This window comes from Balearica regulorum, chromosome 5 (genome assembly GCF_011004875.1).
Source record: "Balearica regulorum gibbericeps isolate bBalReg1 chromosome 5, bBalReg1.pri, whole genome shotgun sequence".
In the NCBI taxonomy this organism is placed as follows: domain Eukaryota; kingdom Metazoa; phylum Chordata; class Aves; order Gruiformes; family Gruidae; genus Balearica; species Balearica regulorum.
Genome location: NC_046188.1, coordinates 21,274,003 through 21,290,267, shown reverse-complemented (window position 1 = coordinate 21,290,267; position 16,265 = coordinate 21,274,003). Strand labels below are relative to the sequence as shown.

The 16,265-nt window shown below is 38.7% G+C and overlaps 1 protein-coding gene across 4 annotated transcripts in view; it reads left to right on the top strand.

Moving 5' to 3' along the window:
- The window catches only part of FLRT2 (fibronectin leucine rich transmembrane protein 2), a 64,535-nt gene extending 48,511 nt beyond the window's left edge, over positions 1-16,024 (top strand). For all 4 annotated transcript variants that reach the window (XM_075753758.1, XM_075753755.1, XM_075753754.1 and 1 more), the window contains exon 2: positions 8,179-16,024. In XM_075753758.1, coding sequence (XP_075609873.1) covers positions 8,609-10,594 — 1,986 coding nt within the window. In that variant the 5' untranslated portion in view covers positions 8,179-8,608 and the 3' untranslated portion in view covers positions 10,595-16,024. The remainder of the gene's footprint in view (positions 1-8,178) is intronic.
- Positions 16,025-16,265: the final 241 nt, after the last annotated feature.

Sequence of the window (16,265 nt, the reverse complement as noted above, 5' to 3'; positions counted from 1 at the left end):
AACAGTGCAGCATTAGACTGGTAAAAAATTAGACTAGGCCTTGGGGGAAGGTTAATAAAGACACCAATAGCCCTTTGCTAGTAGGTGCAGTACTCCATTTAATATGAGTCCTGGAGGTGATCATCTGTTCCTCTTTGCCCACTGGAGTGAAAATATCATGATGGTCACCATCTGGAGTAAATGTTCAACAATCAGCAATTTTATAATGAAAGCAGGGATATTTCCTTATAAACAGATGCTTGGGCTATCAATGACTTTGGGCTGCCTTGAAGTCCTACACAATTCAGAAGCTCATGTAAGTTAAAATCCTGGAGTTCTGCACGTTTCCTTCTCCCTTGTGTTCAATGAGGGAGTCCTACCTGCTTGTGCACAGGCAATTAAAGATTTTGCTTTTTAATTGCCATGTGTGTTCTCATTACCTTTTACTCTGACAGCTACAATTAGCTGAAATAGTTGGTTTTGATGATTCCTAAATTAAAATTCCGGACTCCACATGCAGGAAGTCCTTAGTGGCAGTTTTCCATTTCTAGAACACTCCTTCTGGTTCTGCTAGAAGCTGAAATGATCGATAGCAAAGGTCTATGCAAGATTAATCTGTATAGACAGGCATTCAGGTTGGACTGGATGGTAAGAAAACCTAAAAGATAAATTTGGATGGATGGCACAAGAGTGTCCACTAATGCAGCCTGCAGTAGGATATGAAGTATTTCTTTGATGTTGTCCATTAGATGTTCTATGCTTTTTAATTTCTGGGTTTTATTACTAAAAATAGTCATCTTCCCTGACATACATTGACTATGACAAAAATTGTATTGACATATAGGACATCTGTACACATGAGCAGGGATGAATTTTTTTGTCACAGACTGGAGACACAGATATTTCTGGGCTCAGAGGTTTATTAATTATCACAAGTCATATGGTCTTGATAAAGTTATGCAACATCAAGTTTTGAGAATAACTTCCTTCTATCATAAATAAATAACTGTTAAAGTAAACGCAGGAATGAAGATTCATAAGTCTAGGCAGGGTGTATTCTCCAAAGCTGAACTTTGGCACTTCAATGCCCACTTAAGAACAAGTCAGAGAAGCTGGGTAGGATGAGTGGCACAGCACAGTGCCGGACGGGATGAATGGCAGCCTTATATTCATGTCTCCACCTGAAGCACTAATACCATTGTTTTTGTGGTTATTTCAGCCCAGCTTCCTGGAGTACAGCAGTCACTCTTGTGATTATGTCTTGTAGTTTGTTCTCTCTTTTGACCTGCCACTGGTTCCTACTAATCTGTAAATGGGGAAAAACCTGCCGTAACTGAGCTGTATCCCTCACAAACCTTTCTTCCATTGCTTACTCTCTTTCCCCCCTCCCTCCCTCTTGCATGCCTCCTCACACCTATGGAATAAATGCACTCTGTAGTAACCTACAAGTAAAAAAAATCTTGAACCATGAAGCACATAAAATTCAAGCTGGGAATAATACTCATTATTAGAATATAGAAATATGATTTTTTTCCCAGAAACAAAGTGGTGGACTGCTCAGAGTTTATCAGGCATATAACAGAGACACTGTCAAACAAGACAGCAATCACTGGCTATCCCAGACATCTGTGAGCAAGGAGAAGAGTGTGCATGAGTATGAGGATCGATAAAGTGGGAAGAAAACGAGTCCCACGTTTATTCATTTGTTTGGTCGGGGGGGAAGTTTCCTGCTGCCTTAGCTCCCCCTCCTGGCGTCAGGAATTGGGTTCGGTCAGAATCCTGGTGACTGACAAGAACCTGTACACCACCCACATTTCCAAAGACAAAGCTTTTGTACATTATAATATCATGCCTTTTAAAAAGGGATTTCCTGAAGCCTACATCCTTCTGGGAAATGTGTCTGCTTAATAATTTGCAAGAATGTAGCTGGAAAGAGATAAAAAGCTCGGAGGAGCGGAAGGTTAGAGAAGAGCAAGGGAGGACAAGGGTGGTGAGTGACGTCTTTACACCCATTGTTGCAAGATGTGCCACTCTCTAAACTTTCTCCTGCCTCCACCAAGGCAGATCCAAATCCATTTCACTTGCCTTCAACAGGATGCCTGATCCAAGCTTTTGAGAATAGTTATAAGTGCAAATTGAGAGGCAAAACCAGAAACGTCCTGATCAGAGCAGAAAAGAATGCCTGAGGGAAGAGCTCATCTCTGTACATTTGCTGAATCATTTTGCTAACAGTATTGCAAAGGCAGTACTATCTTTCTCTGCCAAAATCTGTCCACATAGACTGTAGTGTCTGTAAGAATGTACAGAGACACTTAAAGGTTTCCTTCCAGCACTAGCTACTGATCATTATCCTGACATCAATATTCACTTTAGAAGAGGGCACCAAGGATGGTTTCTCCTTTTCCTTTTCACCTCTTTTTCTTCCTTCTTACCTCTTATTCTTACGTAATATACACCCATAAGTATGAAACAGCCACAGCAGCAAGCACACAAAAGGGCTTCCTGTAAAAGCATTTTGGTTCCTTTGGCTCATTTTCTCTGTTCCTTTGATGAAGAGATTATAGACTCATATTAAATTTTCAACACAAAGTTCAAAACCAAGTAACTCATAGAGCAACATATGCAGTAAACCATCACCTTAGGCTCCTAATCAGTTAAAAAAAAAAAAAAAAAAAAGCAGTATGTTCATTCATGTGTATATGTGAACTCTGCTTTGTGGAAAAAGGATTTGTCAGGTATTATTCCATAATTATTTTTGTTACCAGATGATAGAAATACAGGGGCATTTTTCTTAAGCACTAGGCACTCTGTACTAGGTTTGAGAGGAATGGAATTAGATTTGTTTTCTGGTTGTCATTCAACTCCAAACTCCCATGGTTTAACCCAGCTGGCAGTTAAAATAACCACACAGCCGTTTGCTCCCTTCCCACACACTCCCCACACACAGTGGGATGGGGAAGAGAATCGAAAAGGAAAAAAAGAAAAAAAAAAAAAAAGGAAAACTTGTGGGTTGAGATAAAGGCAGTTTAATAGTATAGAAAAGGAAGATAACAACAACAATAATAAAATATACAAAACAAGTGATGCACAGCACAATTGCTCACCATCCAAAGCCAATGCTCAGCTAGTTTCTGAGCCATGCCACCTCCCAGCCGACCCCTCAGTTATATACGGAGCATGATGTCATATGGTATGGAATATCCCTTTGGCCAATTGGGGTCAGCTGTCCTGGCTGTGTCCCCTCCCAGCTCCTTGGGCACCCCCAGCCTTCTCATTGACAGAGCAGTATGAGAAGCTGAAAAGTCTTTGACTGCTTAGCATCAACTAAAATATCAGGGTGTTATCAACATTATTCTCATTCTTAATCCAAAACACAGCACTGTACCAGCTGCTAGGAAGAAAATTAACTCTATCCCTGCTGAAACCAGGACACAGTTTCTGCTTTGTACTTGCTGCATATTACAATTATGTAAAGTAAGATTATGAGTTGATTATGACCTTGGTCTGCAGTGAAGCCAAGACAATTTATGCTGAATGGTTTTGTGCTAAACAGGAGTCACTGACTGGTAGTAGTGAAAAGAGTAGGTATGACCATTTGATTTTGGTTTTGCTTGCCTTTCTATTTATGCTGCATGGCACTCAGGTTCAGATAAATGGATGAACTACTAGGAAAAGTGGTGCTGAGTGGTTAGAATATCAGAGAAAAAACTTGCATTCCTAGGACGTATTTTTGATTATTTGGATTATCAGGATTCCTTGAAGGAAAGAATAGCCAATCATTGCTAATTTTATTCCCTCTAAAAATTAGTAGCTTTAATATAAAACATGGGAAGAATGTCTGAAGACAGATGACCTGGTTTCAGGAGCACAGCAAAACTCCTGTGCTTATAACAGGGCTGTAAGTATTCAGGCTGTGCTCCATATGCTACCTCCTCCCTTGATTCTCTGTTATCTCCCCTGAACATTAATGGGTTCTCAGGCAGCCACAGGGACCTTGAGTGCTACACCTGGGACTGCATATTTGGAAGACTGCAGCACGAAAGGTGGGGATGATGCCCTGAGGGCAGCTTTGGAGCTTCTTTAGACACCATAGACACAGCCACTGAGGCAATATAGGTCAGTGAGGTAGGAAAGAGTTCCATAAGCAGGCTGCTAGTGGGTTGTTGGGGTTTTTCCCTAGATACCACAAATTTATGATTGAGTAGCATTTTCAGTAATATATTAATTATTGAAGCATGTTTATTTAATGTAGCTAAATTACTTCATCGGTATGCACAGCAGGGTGACTAAAGCTTGAATTTGTGTGGATGATTCTGACCAGTGAAAGGGACACTAATAAAACCTTCACTTTCTTAACTTTCAGCCAGACATTTCAGCCTTTAAATACCTTTAATCAAAATATCTGAAAGAAGCTGTTCAGAGGCAGTGTTGAACAAAAGCAAATTTGAAATTTTTATCCAGTACACAAAGCCAGAATTGTTCTTCTCCAGCTAGCATTTGTCCTGCCAAAAGGGTATTTAAATAAGGCAGGTTTGAAAACAAGTGAGATAAAAACGTTGATCAGAAATTCCTCTTAAGATGTGAAAGGGAACATTTTCATTGGTGTCAGGAACTCAGGTCACTAAGCCAAATTTTCAGACATGGCCACCTAAAATGGGTGCATATGTTCTCATCTATTTCAGTGTGCTTTTCTGAACTTTATTGTATCATTCCTTAAATCCTAATGGGATTTAATATCCTGGCTGCAGTAAGACAGGAAATGTCCTAGACACTTGGAAGACGTGGCTTGTGCTCCAAGGAGGATATAGTGAGAAATAATAGAAATCAAGTGTACAGGGTAAGGAAATAGAAACAAAAGTGACCAAGGTGACGATGGGCAGATGTCTTATTATTGAGGTATTTGCTTGTAGATTTCTTTAATTTTAAGTTAATCACAACAAATTCCCTTACTCTCATCCTTGCTTTTGGTTTTTGGAACTTTCTGGCTTCACAGTAGACAAAGTCACTGCCATCTATAGTTTGTGAGTCAATTCCCAAGATTTACAATCATGAAAGCTAACGATATTGAGTGCCCTTAACTCCTCTACTTTCAAAATTCTACTGCAAATGATCAGTTTATTCACAGAGACGCTCAGTTCAGTTCTTATAAGAATAGTGAAAATAGAGAGCTTGCTTTAGGAAGCCAACATGACAGGGATGGGGAGAAAGTTCACTTACTCCATCTGCCTTCAGTGTTGGCAATTTGCTAAAGAACAAACTATTTCAGCTTTTCCAGTCTTCTGGAATTTGCTGAGGATGTTTTTTCCTTCACCGAGTTTCTTTTTTAAATCAAGCAGGTTGTTCAACCCTTCAATCTATTTATTGTCTTTGGGGTAGAGATTTCTAACACGGGGACACAATTCACTTTTGCATTAGGGTCCCTGAGATTTGCTGAAAATACTGCAACTATGACTGCATTAGGCAGTTGTAAAAGACTACTGAGGTAAAGCTTTTCCCAAATAATTTATTTAAACACATTCAGTTGTATCTTTGCTTCCTCATTCCTTCCCTCTGTCACACCACAGTCAACCCTAAAGTCATAAATATTGAATTAGATTTGTCCTTGTGCTCGTGCTTAATACAATCAACAGTAGTTACCAATGCATATTTTCTGTACTGAATTTTATAGTAACAGTTTATTAAGGACTGATAGCTAGAAATTAGGATACTGGCATTAATAAAAGGAGTCCCTTTCTCATCATCATAAGGGGAGAAAACCAAAGGAAAGTTTTAACAGATTTCTAAGGGCAAAATCCATCCAACAATAAAAAGAAGATAAACTCCAGAGTGCCAGCTTCCAAAGTGCTGATATGCTTAAGTGACTGTCCAGTCAAAGCTCTTTTACTTGTAATATCTAATGAGAAGTGCTGTGTGTTTGACCCAATTTACTAGAATCATTACTGAAATCTTTCATTCAGGTGCCACATTTACCTAGCTGAGAGGTACTTTGGGCAGAGTCCTAACATAAGGTGAATACATAAATCAGTTTTAATACGACATTCCCTCCCGAGGACATTCCCCGCAAACCAGGAGCTGCAACTGCCTGCGGCTGCACGTCTTCAGCTGGGCTTTCTATCGTACCCGGGAGTCAAACAAAACCTGATCAGCAATCGGACTTACAATCGAAAGAGAGCTCAGTGCAGGGCATTGGCCCTGTTAGGAGATAGAGACCGTCTCTCTCCGATGATGGGAAGAGACTGAGAGAACCGCTATTATCCTGTGTGGTCCCAGGCATCTCAGAGGAGGGTCTGCATGTCCTTTCTTGTTTTAAAAAGAGAGTGTCATGACGGATCAGAGCAGTATGATCTAGATGGGAGCCAGGCCATATTAAAGGCGGATAAACTGTCACACTTAGGCTCATGTTAGAATGTAATCCTGTTAGAGTTTCTCTACAGTATCACGTCATCCTACATAATTGAAAAGAAACCACTCCTGATCAAAATACGACTGTGAGAGAGAAAACCTTGAACAGTGGGGTAGCTAATCTTACTGTTTCTAGAAAAGGACAACACACAGTATAGCCTACATTACAATATAGGTACATTTAACATTTGAATTCATGATGATAAGCTACAGGACTTTCCAGCATTTCACTTTTTATCTCCAACTGTTCTAGCCTTGAGGCTGATACCTGATGATGCTCCAAATAACTATATTAATCTACAAGTGCAAGGTTGCAAGGTTATAACAATTTGACTCCTAAAGAGACTTTCTACACTGTCAGCCCATGAGGTTCCCAAAAGCAGCATTTGGGATGTGTTATAAACTGCACAGCTGTAGCAAAGAACAACCTTTCATGTATTCCTGAATTACATTTATTTTTTAATTACCTGAATGGTGCTTAAACTGCTTAAGTAAAGGAAAAGAGATTTTTAAACATGATTTGTGTTCACTGAAATTGTTTTCCTGAAATCCCAGCCAATTAGTTTTGATCTGGGTCAGCAAAATCTGGAAAAATACTATGCTTATGTAACTGCATTTCAAGACCCTGAGATCGACACATACTTGGTACTTGTCAAAGTTTATATCCTTCATTATGTTCATGTATGTAAAATGCAGCTTTTTTTTTTGTTGTTAGTCATTGGAAACAACATAACAAGACAAGTTAATGCCATACAATACAGTATCTTTCATTGCATGCTTTAGAGATTTGAATTGTTTGGTTACATTTGAATTGTTTGGTCTGAATAATAAATATTAGCTGGGAAGGTAAAAGTTAAAAAGTACACTTAAAAGCTGAAAATATACATTAAAGAGCTCGTCTATACTAAAGCTAACAAATTTGTTTATGAAGCCTTTTACACACAACTGTGTAGCAGAATTAAAAGAAGTATCTAACCTTTATGGTTTTAAAGAAAGTGCTCTTCTACAAAACTGCTGTAGTCTGAGCTGATATCCTACAACAATAACTTAGCAGATGTGAGCCTGTTTCATTTAGTGGAAAGCTAATTCTAAAGTCTGTTGACAGCACAATTTGCATCAGAAACAATATAAGATGATAGTTTTAGCAAATATCTGCCTTACAGCAGGGTATCTTGTATTTGTGGATTACCATACTTATTTAAAAGACTCTCCTCATAAGTAGCTAATTCACTGTAGTGAAGTGCAATAATCTGGCAGTGTGCATTAAGCTGGAGAATATACATAATGGCATTACAGAAATAGAAGCAGAGCATTCCAGAGTCTGGTAGGAAATGAAAAAACCATAGAGTGTGATTAAATAATACAGCCCAGAGTCTACTCTGTCAGGCATCAGTGAATAGCATTCATTGAAGTCAGTGGTTCTGCAAAAGAAAAAAAAAATACCTGAGGAAAAATTTCCGGTTAAATGGTTTAGGTTTAGGTTGGTAAAATGGTTTAGTTTTCAGATTTGAAACACACTGTGAGAGGACAAAATTGGACGTACAATATGCAAATGCAAGTGATAGATCTAGCCTTCACTGAAAGTCACTGAAAGTCCTTCAATCACTGCAATGACTTTGCGTCAAATCTATTTCACGACTATTTAACAGTAATATTAAGCTAATGTTTAATATTAATGCCTTTTTTTTCCAGAAAGCCATAAAGAGCACAGCCTTAGAATAGTCTTCCAATGGCCTTGATCTTCCCTATTAAACATTTCATGCTATTCAGCTTTTTCTTTTCTCTTTTCTTTTACAGGCAGGACAGATCCAGCAGATAGCTGATATGAGGACTTTGCTGACTTCAGAAAGCTCCATGTAACACCAACAGACTTCAGTGAAAGGAAATATTATCCCTACAAGCAACTTATACACGGACGACTTTTGGTAGCTTTAAATTAACGTGTTGCTCACCTGCAAAGACACGGCTATTGTTTCTTTCAGCACACATGGAGGAAGGCAACAAACTTTGTAACCCTGGCTAATAAGACTGCGGCTTTCTTATCAAAAGTAGGAGGCAGGCCAATTATAAAAGGATTGTTTTATACTTAGCCTCCAGGACTTAAACTCTGGCCTGAACATTGGACATAAATAGAAGCCAATTTTAATCACCTGAGATTTTGCTACCTGTGCTTTATTATTGCTATTAGTTCTTTAACATTTTGGTACTTTATTTCTTTAAATTAGAAATGGGTTTGTGGACTAGAATGTGGCCCACAGATTGGGCTGTTCTCATGAAATCATGGCTTATCTTTTCCCTGGGGCTATACATGCAGGTCTCCAAAACTTTGGCCTGCCCAAAAGTGTGCCGCTGTGACCGAAACTTTGTCTACTGTAATGAGCGAAGCTTGACCTCAGTGCCTCTTGGGATACCGGAGGGTGTAACCGTCCTCTACCTCCATAATAACCAAATTAATAATGCTGGATTTCCTGCAGAGTTGCACAATGTCCAGTCTGTGCACACAGTCTACCTGTATGGCAACCAATTAGATGAATTCCCCATGAACCTGCCCAAGAATGTCAGGGTTCTCCACCTGCAGGAAAACAACATTCAGACCATTTCTCGGGCTGCCCTTGCTCAGCTTTTGAAGCTGGAAGAGTTGCACCTGGATGACAACTCCATCTCCACTGTTGGTGTTGAGGATGGGGCATTCCGGGAAGCCATCAGCCTCAAGCTTCTGTTCTTGTCCAAGAATCACTTAAGCAGCGTACCGGTTGGCCTTCCGGTGGACTTACAAGAACTTCGAGTAGATGAAAACCGAATTGCTGTCATTTCAGAGCTTGCCTTCCAGAATCTTACAAGTCTGGAGCGTCTGATTGTGGATGGCAATCTCCTTACTAATAAAGGCATAGCTGAAGGCACCTTCAGCCACCTCTCCAAGCTCAAGGAATTCTCAATAGTGCGGAATTCACTGACCTACCCTCCTCCTGATCTTCCAGGTACACATCTGCTAAGGCTCTACTTGCAAGACAACCAGATATCCCATATACCACTTACAGCCTTTTCAAACCTCCACAAGCTGGAACGTCTTGATATTTCCAACAATCAACTTCGGATGTTGGTAAAGGGGGTATTTGATAATCTTCACAACCTGAGACAACTCACTGTAAGGAATAATCCCTGGTTGTGTGACTGCAGTATTAAGTGGGTCACTGAATGGCTCAAATTTATTCCCGCTTCCATCAATGTACGGGGCTTTATGTGTCAGGGACCAGAGCAGGTCCGAGGTATGGCAGTCAGGGAGCTCAATATGAATATGTTGTCATGCCCCACCACCACCCCTGGTCTGCCACTTATCATCACCCCTGTCCCAGCTACAGCCATGCCAACTACATTAGTTCCCACCTCATCAGTTCCTCCCCCAAGTAGCAAATATAATCTCAGTCCCACCATAGCCACACTCCCCACTGTGCCTGACAGGGACGACAGAGAAAGGGTGACACCTCCTATATCTGAACGGATTCAACTCTCCATCCATTTTGTGAATGACACTTGCATCCAAGTTAACTGGATGTCTCTTTTTACTGTGATGGCATATAAACTCACATGGGTTAAAATGGGCCATAGTCTGGTAGGAGGAATTGTTCAGGAACGAATAGTTAGTGGTGAGAAGCAACACTTAAGCTTGGTAAATCTGGAGCCCAAATCCACTTATCGGATTTGTTTGGTTCCACTGGATACTTATAACAATTACCAAACTGGAGAAGATACTGTCTGTTCAGAAGCCACAACCAAGGCTTCCTTTTTGAGCAATGGCAGCAACATCCCCTCCAGCCATGAGCAGACAACTTCTCAGAACCTGGGCTCCCCATTTCTGCTGGCAGGGTTGATTGGGGGTGCAGTGATATTTGTCCTTGTGGTCCTACTCAGCATTTTTTGCTGGCACATGCACAAAAAAGGGCGTTACACCTCCCAGAAGTGGAAATATAACCGGGGCCGCCGGAAAGATGACTACTGCGAGGCAGGCACCAAGAAGGACAACTCCATCCTGGAGATGACGGAAACCAGCTTCCAGATTGTCTCCTTAAATAATGATCAGCTCCTTAAAGGAGATTTCAGACTGCAGCCCATTTATACCCCAAACGGGGGCATTAACTACACAGACTGCCACATCCCCAACAACATGCGATACTGCAACAGCAATGTCTCAGACCTGGAGCACTGTCATACGTGATAGTGAGGGAAGATGGGGGTGTCTAGGACAAGGAGAAAAAACTCTGGAAAAAGCAACCCCCCCCAACAACAATGAAAAAATTACATTTGATAAATGTTACCCAGATGCATTTATGCATTTGAATACTCTGTAATTTATACGGTGTACTATATAATGGGATTTAAAAAAAGTGCTATCTTTTCTATTTCAAGTTAATTGCAAATGGTTTTGTAACTCTTTGCTTTTTAAATCTTTAAAAAATATTGCTAAGTACTGTACAGGGTTGTACAATAAGAACCCAATGTCATGGCAAAGGAAAGAATGACTCATTCTTCAAACATTAACCACTTTGCTGTCGAAGCTGTCTGAGGGATGTTAAGTTTCTAGGTGTCCTGTAGTACAGGAAAATAAGTGCATATTAAAACAGGGTCACTAGGAATGACAAAAGCAATTCAGATAAAATGAGTACGACCCTTCTGACTTGAACCCAGCAGCTGCAGTTGAGCTTCAAACAGTTGGAAGTACTTCTGTTCCCCTTTGTCAGTTCTGCATTCCCTACCTCCAACTGAAAGCTGGAGCTCTGGGTGCTACCAAAAAGGCGACTTTCTTGTTTGATCAGTTTTCTCCCAATATACTTGGAATAGGAAAGGTAGACAGAGCTCAGTGTCAAACTCAAAGTAACCTTGATTCCTATTTGCAAAAACTACTCTGAAAACACCCCCCAATACTATATACTTTTATGATAAACACTGTTCCTGCTTTTCATTATGATTAAGAAGCTTTAGGCATTCTCTGACCCTTCTCAGTGGGAGATGAAGGTTATCAGTATGTAACAGATAGCTGTCATTAAGTTGCACCTCTCTTTAATAGAGCAGCATTTGTTGACACAGCATGTCCAGGTAAAGCCTGAATGAGGGAATTCTGAGTGCTCTCAGCTCTGCAGTATTCACGTAGAATTTGGAATCTAAAAGTATAAATTGCGGAAAACATGATACAAAATATGATGCCAATGGAAATGTTGCTATTGACTTTTATGCTTCAAGCCCTGTTCGATTTAGGGGTCTTAGTTCTGTTCACTATGGAAAAGGAGGAAAAAGACAAGCAAACAGAGAAAACAAATAAGAACAATCATTTAAAATTGTATTTATTACGGGAAAGGCCTCCAGGCCTATCATGAACTGAAATACGTTCAGCAGGGAAAATCGTGTATAAATCCTGGTTGGTTTTTGGTTGTTTTTTTGTTGTTTGGTTGTTGTTGTTGGGTTTTTTTTTTTTTCCTATTCAAGTATACAGAGACTGACATTAAGCATTTGATTAGCTGAGGAATTTTGAGAACATAAGTACACACTGTCCCTCTGAATTACCCTTCTTTTATCTTAAGCTTTTGGAAGTTTTCCATAATGATCTGTGCTTTATAAGCAGTAGGTAGGCTTAGAATTTGCTCTTTTTTCCCCTCAAATTCTTTAGCTGGAATACTTTCTGAGCCCTTGAGCCTTACATGCGCTATGTGAAACATCATGCTTGTATTAAAACCATGATGCTGCTCTCAAAATTGTATAATGTTCCAGCCACTCCATTGATTCTGTGACTGCCAAGAACTCTGGATTTCTTGCCAGCTCAGTGGTGGAATGTAATTATTTCTTTTTTTTTTTTTCCCCACCCCCCCAATTTGTTTGTTTTTTAATGTGGCTCACTTTCTCCTGAGCTGGGAGACAAGCAAAAGTTCATAACAAAGAGGAACAAAAGAGGGAGATAAAACTTTCCTGAGGGAGTAGGGAACCAAAGAGAAAACTTTTTACAGTGACCAATTAGGGACAAGGAGAAGCTCATAGAAGTGGATTGGAAGTAAAGGCTAAAGCACTTTCACTGTAGAATGCTTAGACTTTTCACTTTATGAGGCTGCTTATGTTGGGAGAGAGGGTTTTAATCCTTTCCTTTGCTCGTTCCACTCAACCCATTCTTGAAATCCAGCAGTCTATGAGTGTGCAGTTTCTCAAATACAAATCGCATGATAACACTCATTTTCTGCAAAGGCAAAATGAATCCAGTTATGATTGATGGCAAAGTACAATCATTGTATAAGTAACCGCATCCTCCTCCCAACACCTTTTATAATCACATTTTGAAATTCCACTCTATATTCTGTATATTTGCTATTTTCTCCAGCTATAACAGCTATTTTAGGCAACCTGTGTGGCTACTGTAATAGTAAAGTCACTGAAATTTTGCTGAATAAAAGGCTGCCATATGATTTCAAATGGTGTAATTCTAGGTAGAAACGTCTATGCAAAGTGTTTTTTTCTGTGATCTATTTACTGAATAGTATGATGAGAAGGTTGATGCATTTTGTTTGTTTAATATGTTTTAGCTGCCAAAGCCCACAAGACAAGCAGCAAATAGTTGTGCTTCTGCACGCTCCCATTGCATGCTGGAGTTTGTTTGAAATTAAGTAGAGGCAGAGATCCCCCTTGGGTGTGGATGTAGTATTTAATTTCACTGAACTAACTAGCTGTACATTTTATTTCAAAAGGCATCCTTTGAAAGTGCGCGCTTACTAGAATTTTGTACTTCAGCGACTGATGCTGGTGGAATCTTTGTCCTCCTTGACGAACATCATCTGTTCTAGGCCATAGTTTCAAGATGAGCTAGGCGCCTTATTTGTAGCAAATGACTTAGGGAGTTCAGCCATACTGTAGGTGAACAATCCACAAGCCCAAAACGATGACAACAAATCTGGTTATTGTCCTAGTAGGGTAAAAACAGAAGGCATTCACAAACTGTTTTGATCTTGGGTGATGAAATGTATATATATCTGTCTGTGGACTATTACTCACCTACATCAAAAATCAAAATTATAATAAAGATAGCATAGTCTATGCTTCTTTTCAATATGGACAAATATATATATATATTAGTATGGGATACTGACAAAGTTTCTTTTCTATAAACACACATCTGAAAAAAATAACAAGCCACTTATACCAAAATTTGTGGATAGAACTGGGAGCATTATCTAAACAAATTCACAGTTATGGTCAACTGAAAGGTCATGTTTCATTTGAAGAATGTTTCTCCCAGTTCAAATTGCTATTGAGCTGGAAAACAATTAAAGTATTTCAACCTACAAGAGAGTTTGGGACATTTCAACGTGTCAGTCACACAAACAGCTGAGGCTTCATTTCGGGACGCATCTAGATAAGTACATAATGGGCAATTTTCACTAGGTAAAATATTTAGAAAAAGAGTTAAAAATGGACAAGAATCTTTTGGCAATGTAAAGTTAATATCAGCAGCTTTTTCCTTGGACTTCATAAAAAATGGGGTCATCTTCACTTAGTGCAAATGTCTGACCACAGATACTAATTAAAGGCTATAGAGCACAAGTCCCAAATGTGTGTATATGGTCACTTCCAGGTCCTGATTTGAACAGGTTCATTGGAACTGAGGGCAAATGAGTGGTTTACAGACAAAATCTCACCCATCTTCCATTGTATACTGCTAATGGCGGAAATAAATGTACAGAAAAATATTGGTGAGTGGAATAAAATCAGAGGTTAAGTGAAATTATGTTAAAGCAGTATGGCAACACTGCTGTGTCCAGTGCTTAGGTTCCTTCTGAAGACTTATTTATTTACAAACAAGTCCTCCTTTTCACAGATTCTGTCACTGTAACAAGTGTTCCTTGCATGTAGCTTACTGGCAGAAACAAACACCTGATGGACTTTTTGTTAACATGTTCTTTTTGGAGACATTATTATTGAATTTCTTTATAAGAATATTTAGGGATTGGATTACTTTGGACTGAAAAGATATTAGCAGTTTTACCTGCAAGCCAATAAAGGACTACAATGAATGTCACATAAAACAGAAAAAAAAATGAAATAGCATATGCTATTTGCTACTGCAGTAGTTCACCTATATTTTTCTCTCAATCATTTTCTCTTTTCATAAGAGAAAATTTTTCCCTCTGAGAAATGTATTGATTTTAATTTTTCAAGCAAAAAATAAATTATGCCTATTGTATTGTTGTTATGGTTTTAAGGGTCTATATAAGGCACTTTATTAATGACATTGAAGTGAAAGTTCAGTCTCAGCTTTTGACAGTGAAGTGGTTAATTACCATTGAATTCTCCATTTATAGTACTTCTTCACCTTAAATTATAACATGGAGATATTAAAGTTTTTTCTTTAGAACATGAGAATAATGGTTTTACTCATGACTTATCTTTCCAGCTCAGTGGAAAAACAAAACAGAAATGAGTGCCAAAATCAAAAGTTACGGGCTCTGAGCTTTATCAAATCCTGCCTGATGCTCTCTTCTAAACACAGAGATAATCCTAGGAAGCTGATGATCGCTCCTTCCCTGAACTCTACTGACCAGGGCATTTTGAATCCCATATGATAATATAGGCAATACTGAAGCATTTGGCATTAAACTTTTGTACAGCATAGAATGTCTTGCTCTTTAAAAGGACATTGGCTAGTAGTCCGTCTGGAAAACTAGTACAAAAGAGATTTGGCAAGCTTTTATTATACTGGGGCTCTGTGGAAATGTGCCTCATGAGAGCTGAATTCTGATCTGCTCAGAAACAGATAAGCTACTAAACAAATTGTTATCATCACTTGGTCCCAAATATCTGAAGATGATCTTTCATAAAATTGATTTTAACTGAGACATGCAAACTTGATTCTGTTCTGTGCTTGGTATACTTTCTATCTTTAACATGGAAAAATAGATGGTTTGAAGTCTGCATTATCTGTTTTCTGCAATCTGCCATGTTGCACGCATTGTTAACTTCAAAACCTCACTATACACTATATATTATCTTGTTGACATATTCAGTAAAGAGTTGTTTAAAAAAATACAACAATCCTACTGTATTTATATGAGCAAGTTCATTAAACTAAGGATGTGAATATCTGAAAGGGAAAACAGAAAAACAAAAATATCAAACTTCTGTACTTTCCTTCCTGGTAATATTTTCAAATGTTCTACTGTAAGTCCACACTCTCTTCAGCTTCTGAAAGACAAATATTTTCATCTTGTTTCTCAAAGAGTTAAGCCATTTGTTACTTCAATTTCTGAGATTTAATCTTATCTTTATAAGATTATCTCATTTTCATACGCATATAGGAAAGCTCTGTAAAACAAGAACGGATTGTATTCCAGTGTTTGCAATTAATAGGTACACATAAGCAACTACACACGTCTATAACAAATATATATGTATGTGGAAGCTGTGACCCATTATATGCATAGTCATTTGATAAATGCATTTGACATTCATCCTTGACAATCTTAAACCTGCCTTTTACCTATTATTATCTATTTAATGTTTCCTTGAAATGAAATGTGATTTTTTTTCCCCAATTCTCCCTTCAAAGTTGTTCTTGAATTTTCAGAATGCACAACATTCAGACATAGGCCTTAATAAATTTTTTTATATCTTATACATAACATATATGGTAATATATACAGTATATATAAAGAGATGTGTTAGCTACTTAGAAATGAAAATTACCCCTCTTCTAGTTACGTATACAGGAACTAATCTTGGCTTTGCCAGAACCTGAAACATTGAATGTTACAAGCTGTGGCATTTCAAAGCTTAGAAATGTAATATTGCTGAATGTCACAATTCCTCTATAAATTAGCTTATTCTCTGTCTTAACCCTGAATATCAAGTAAAAT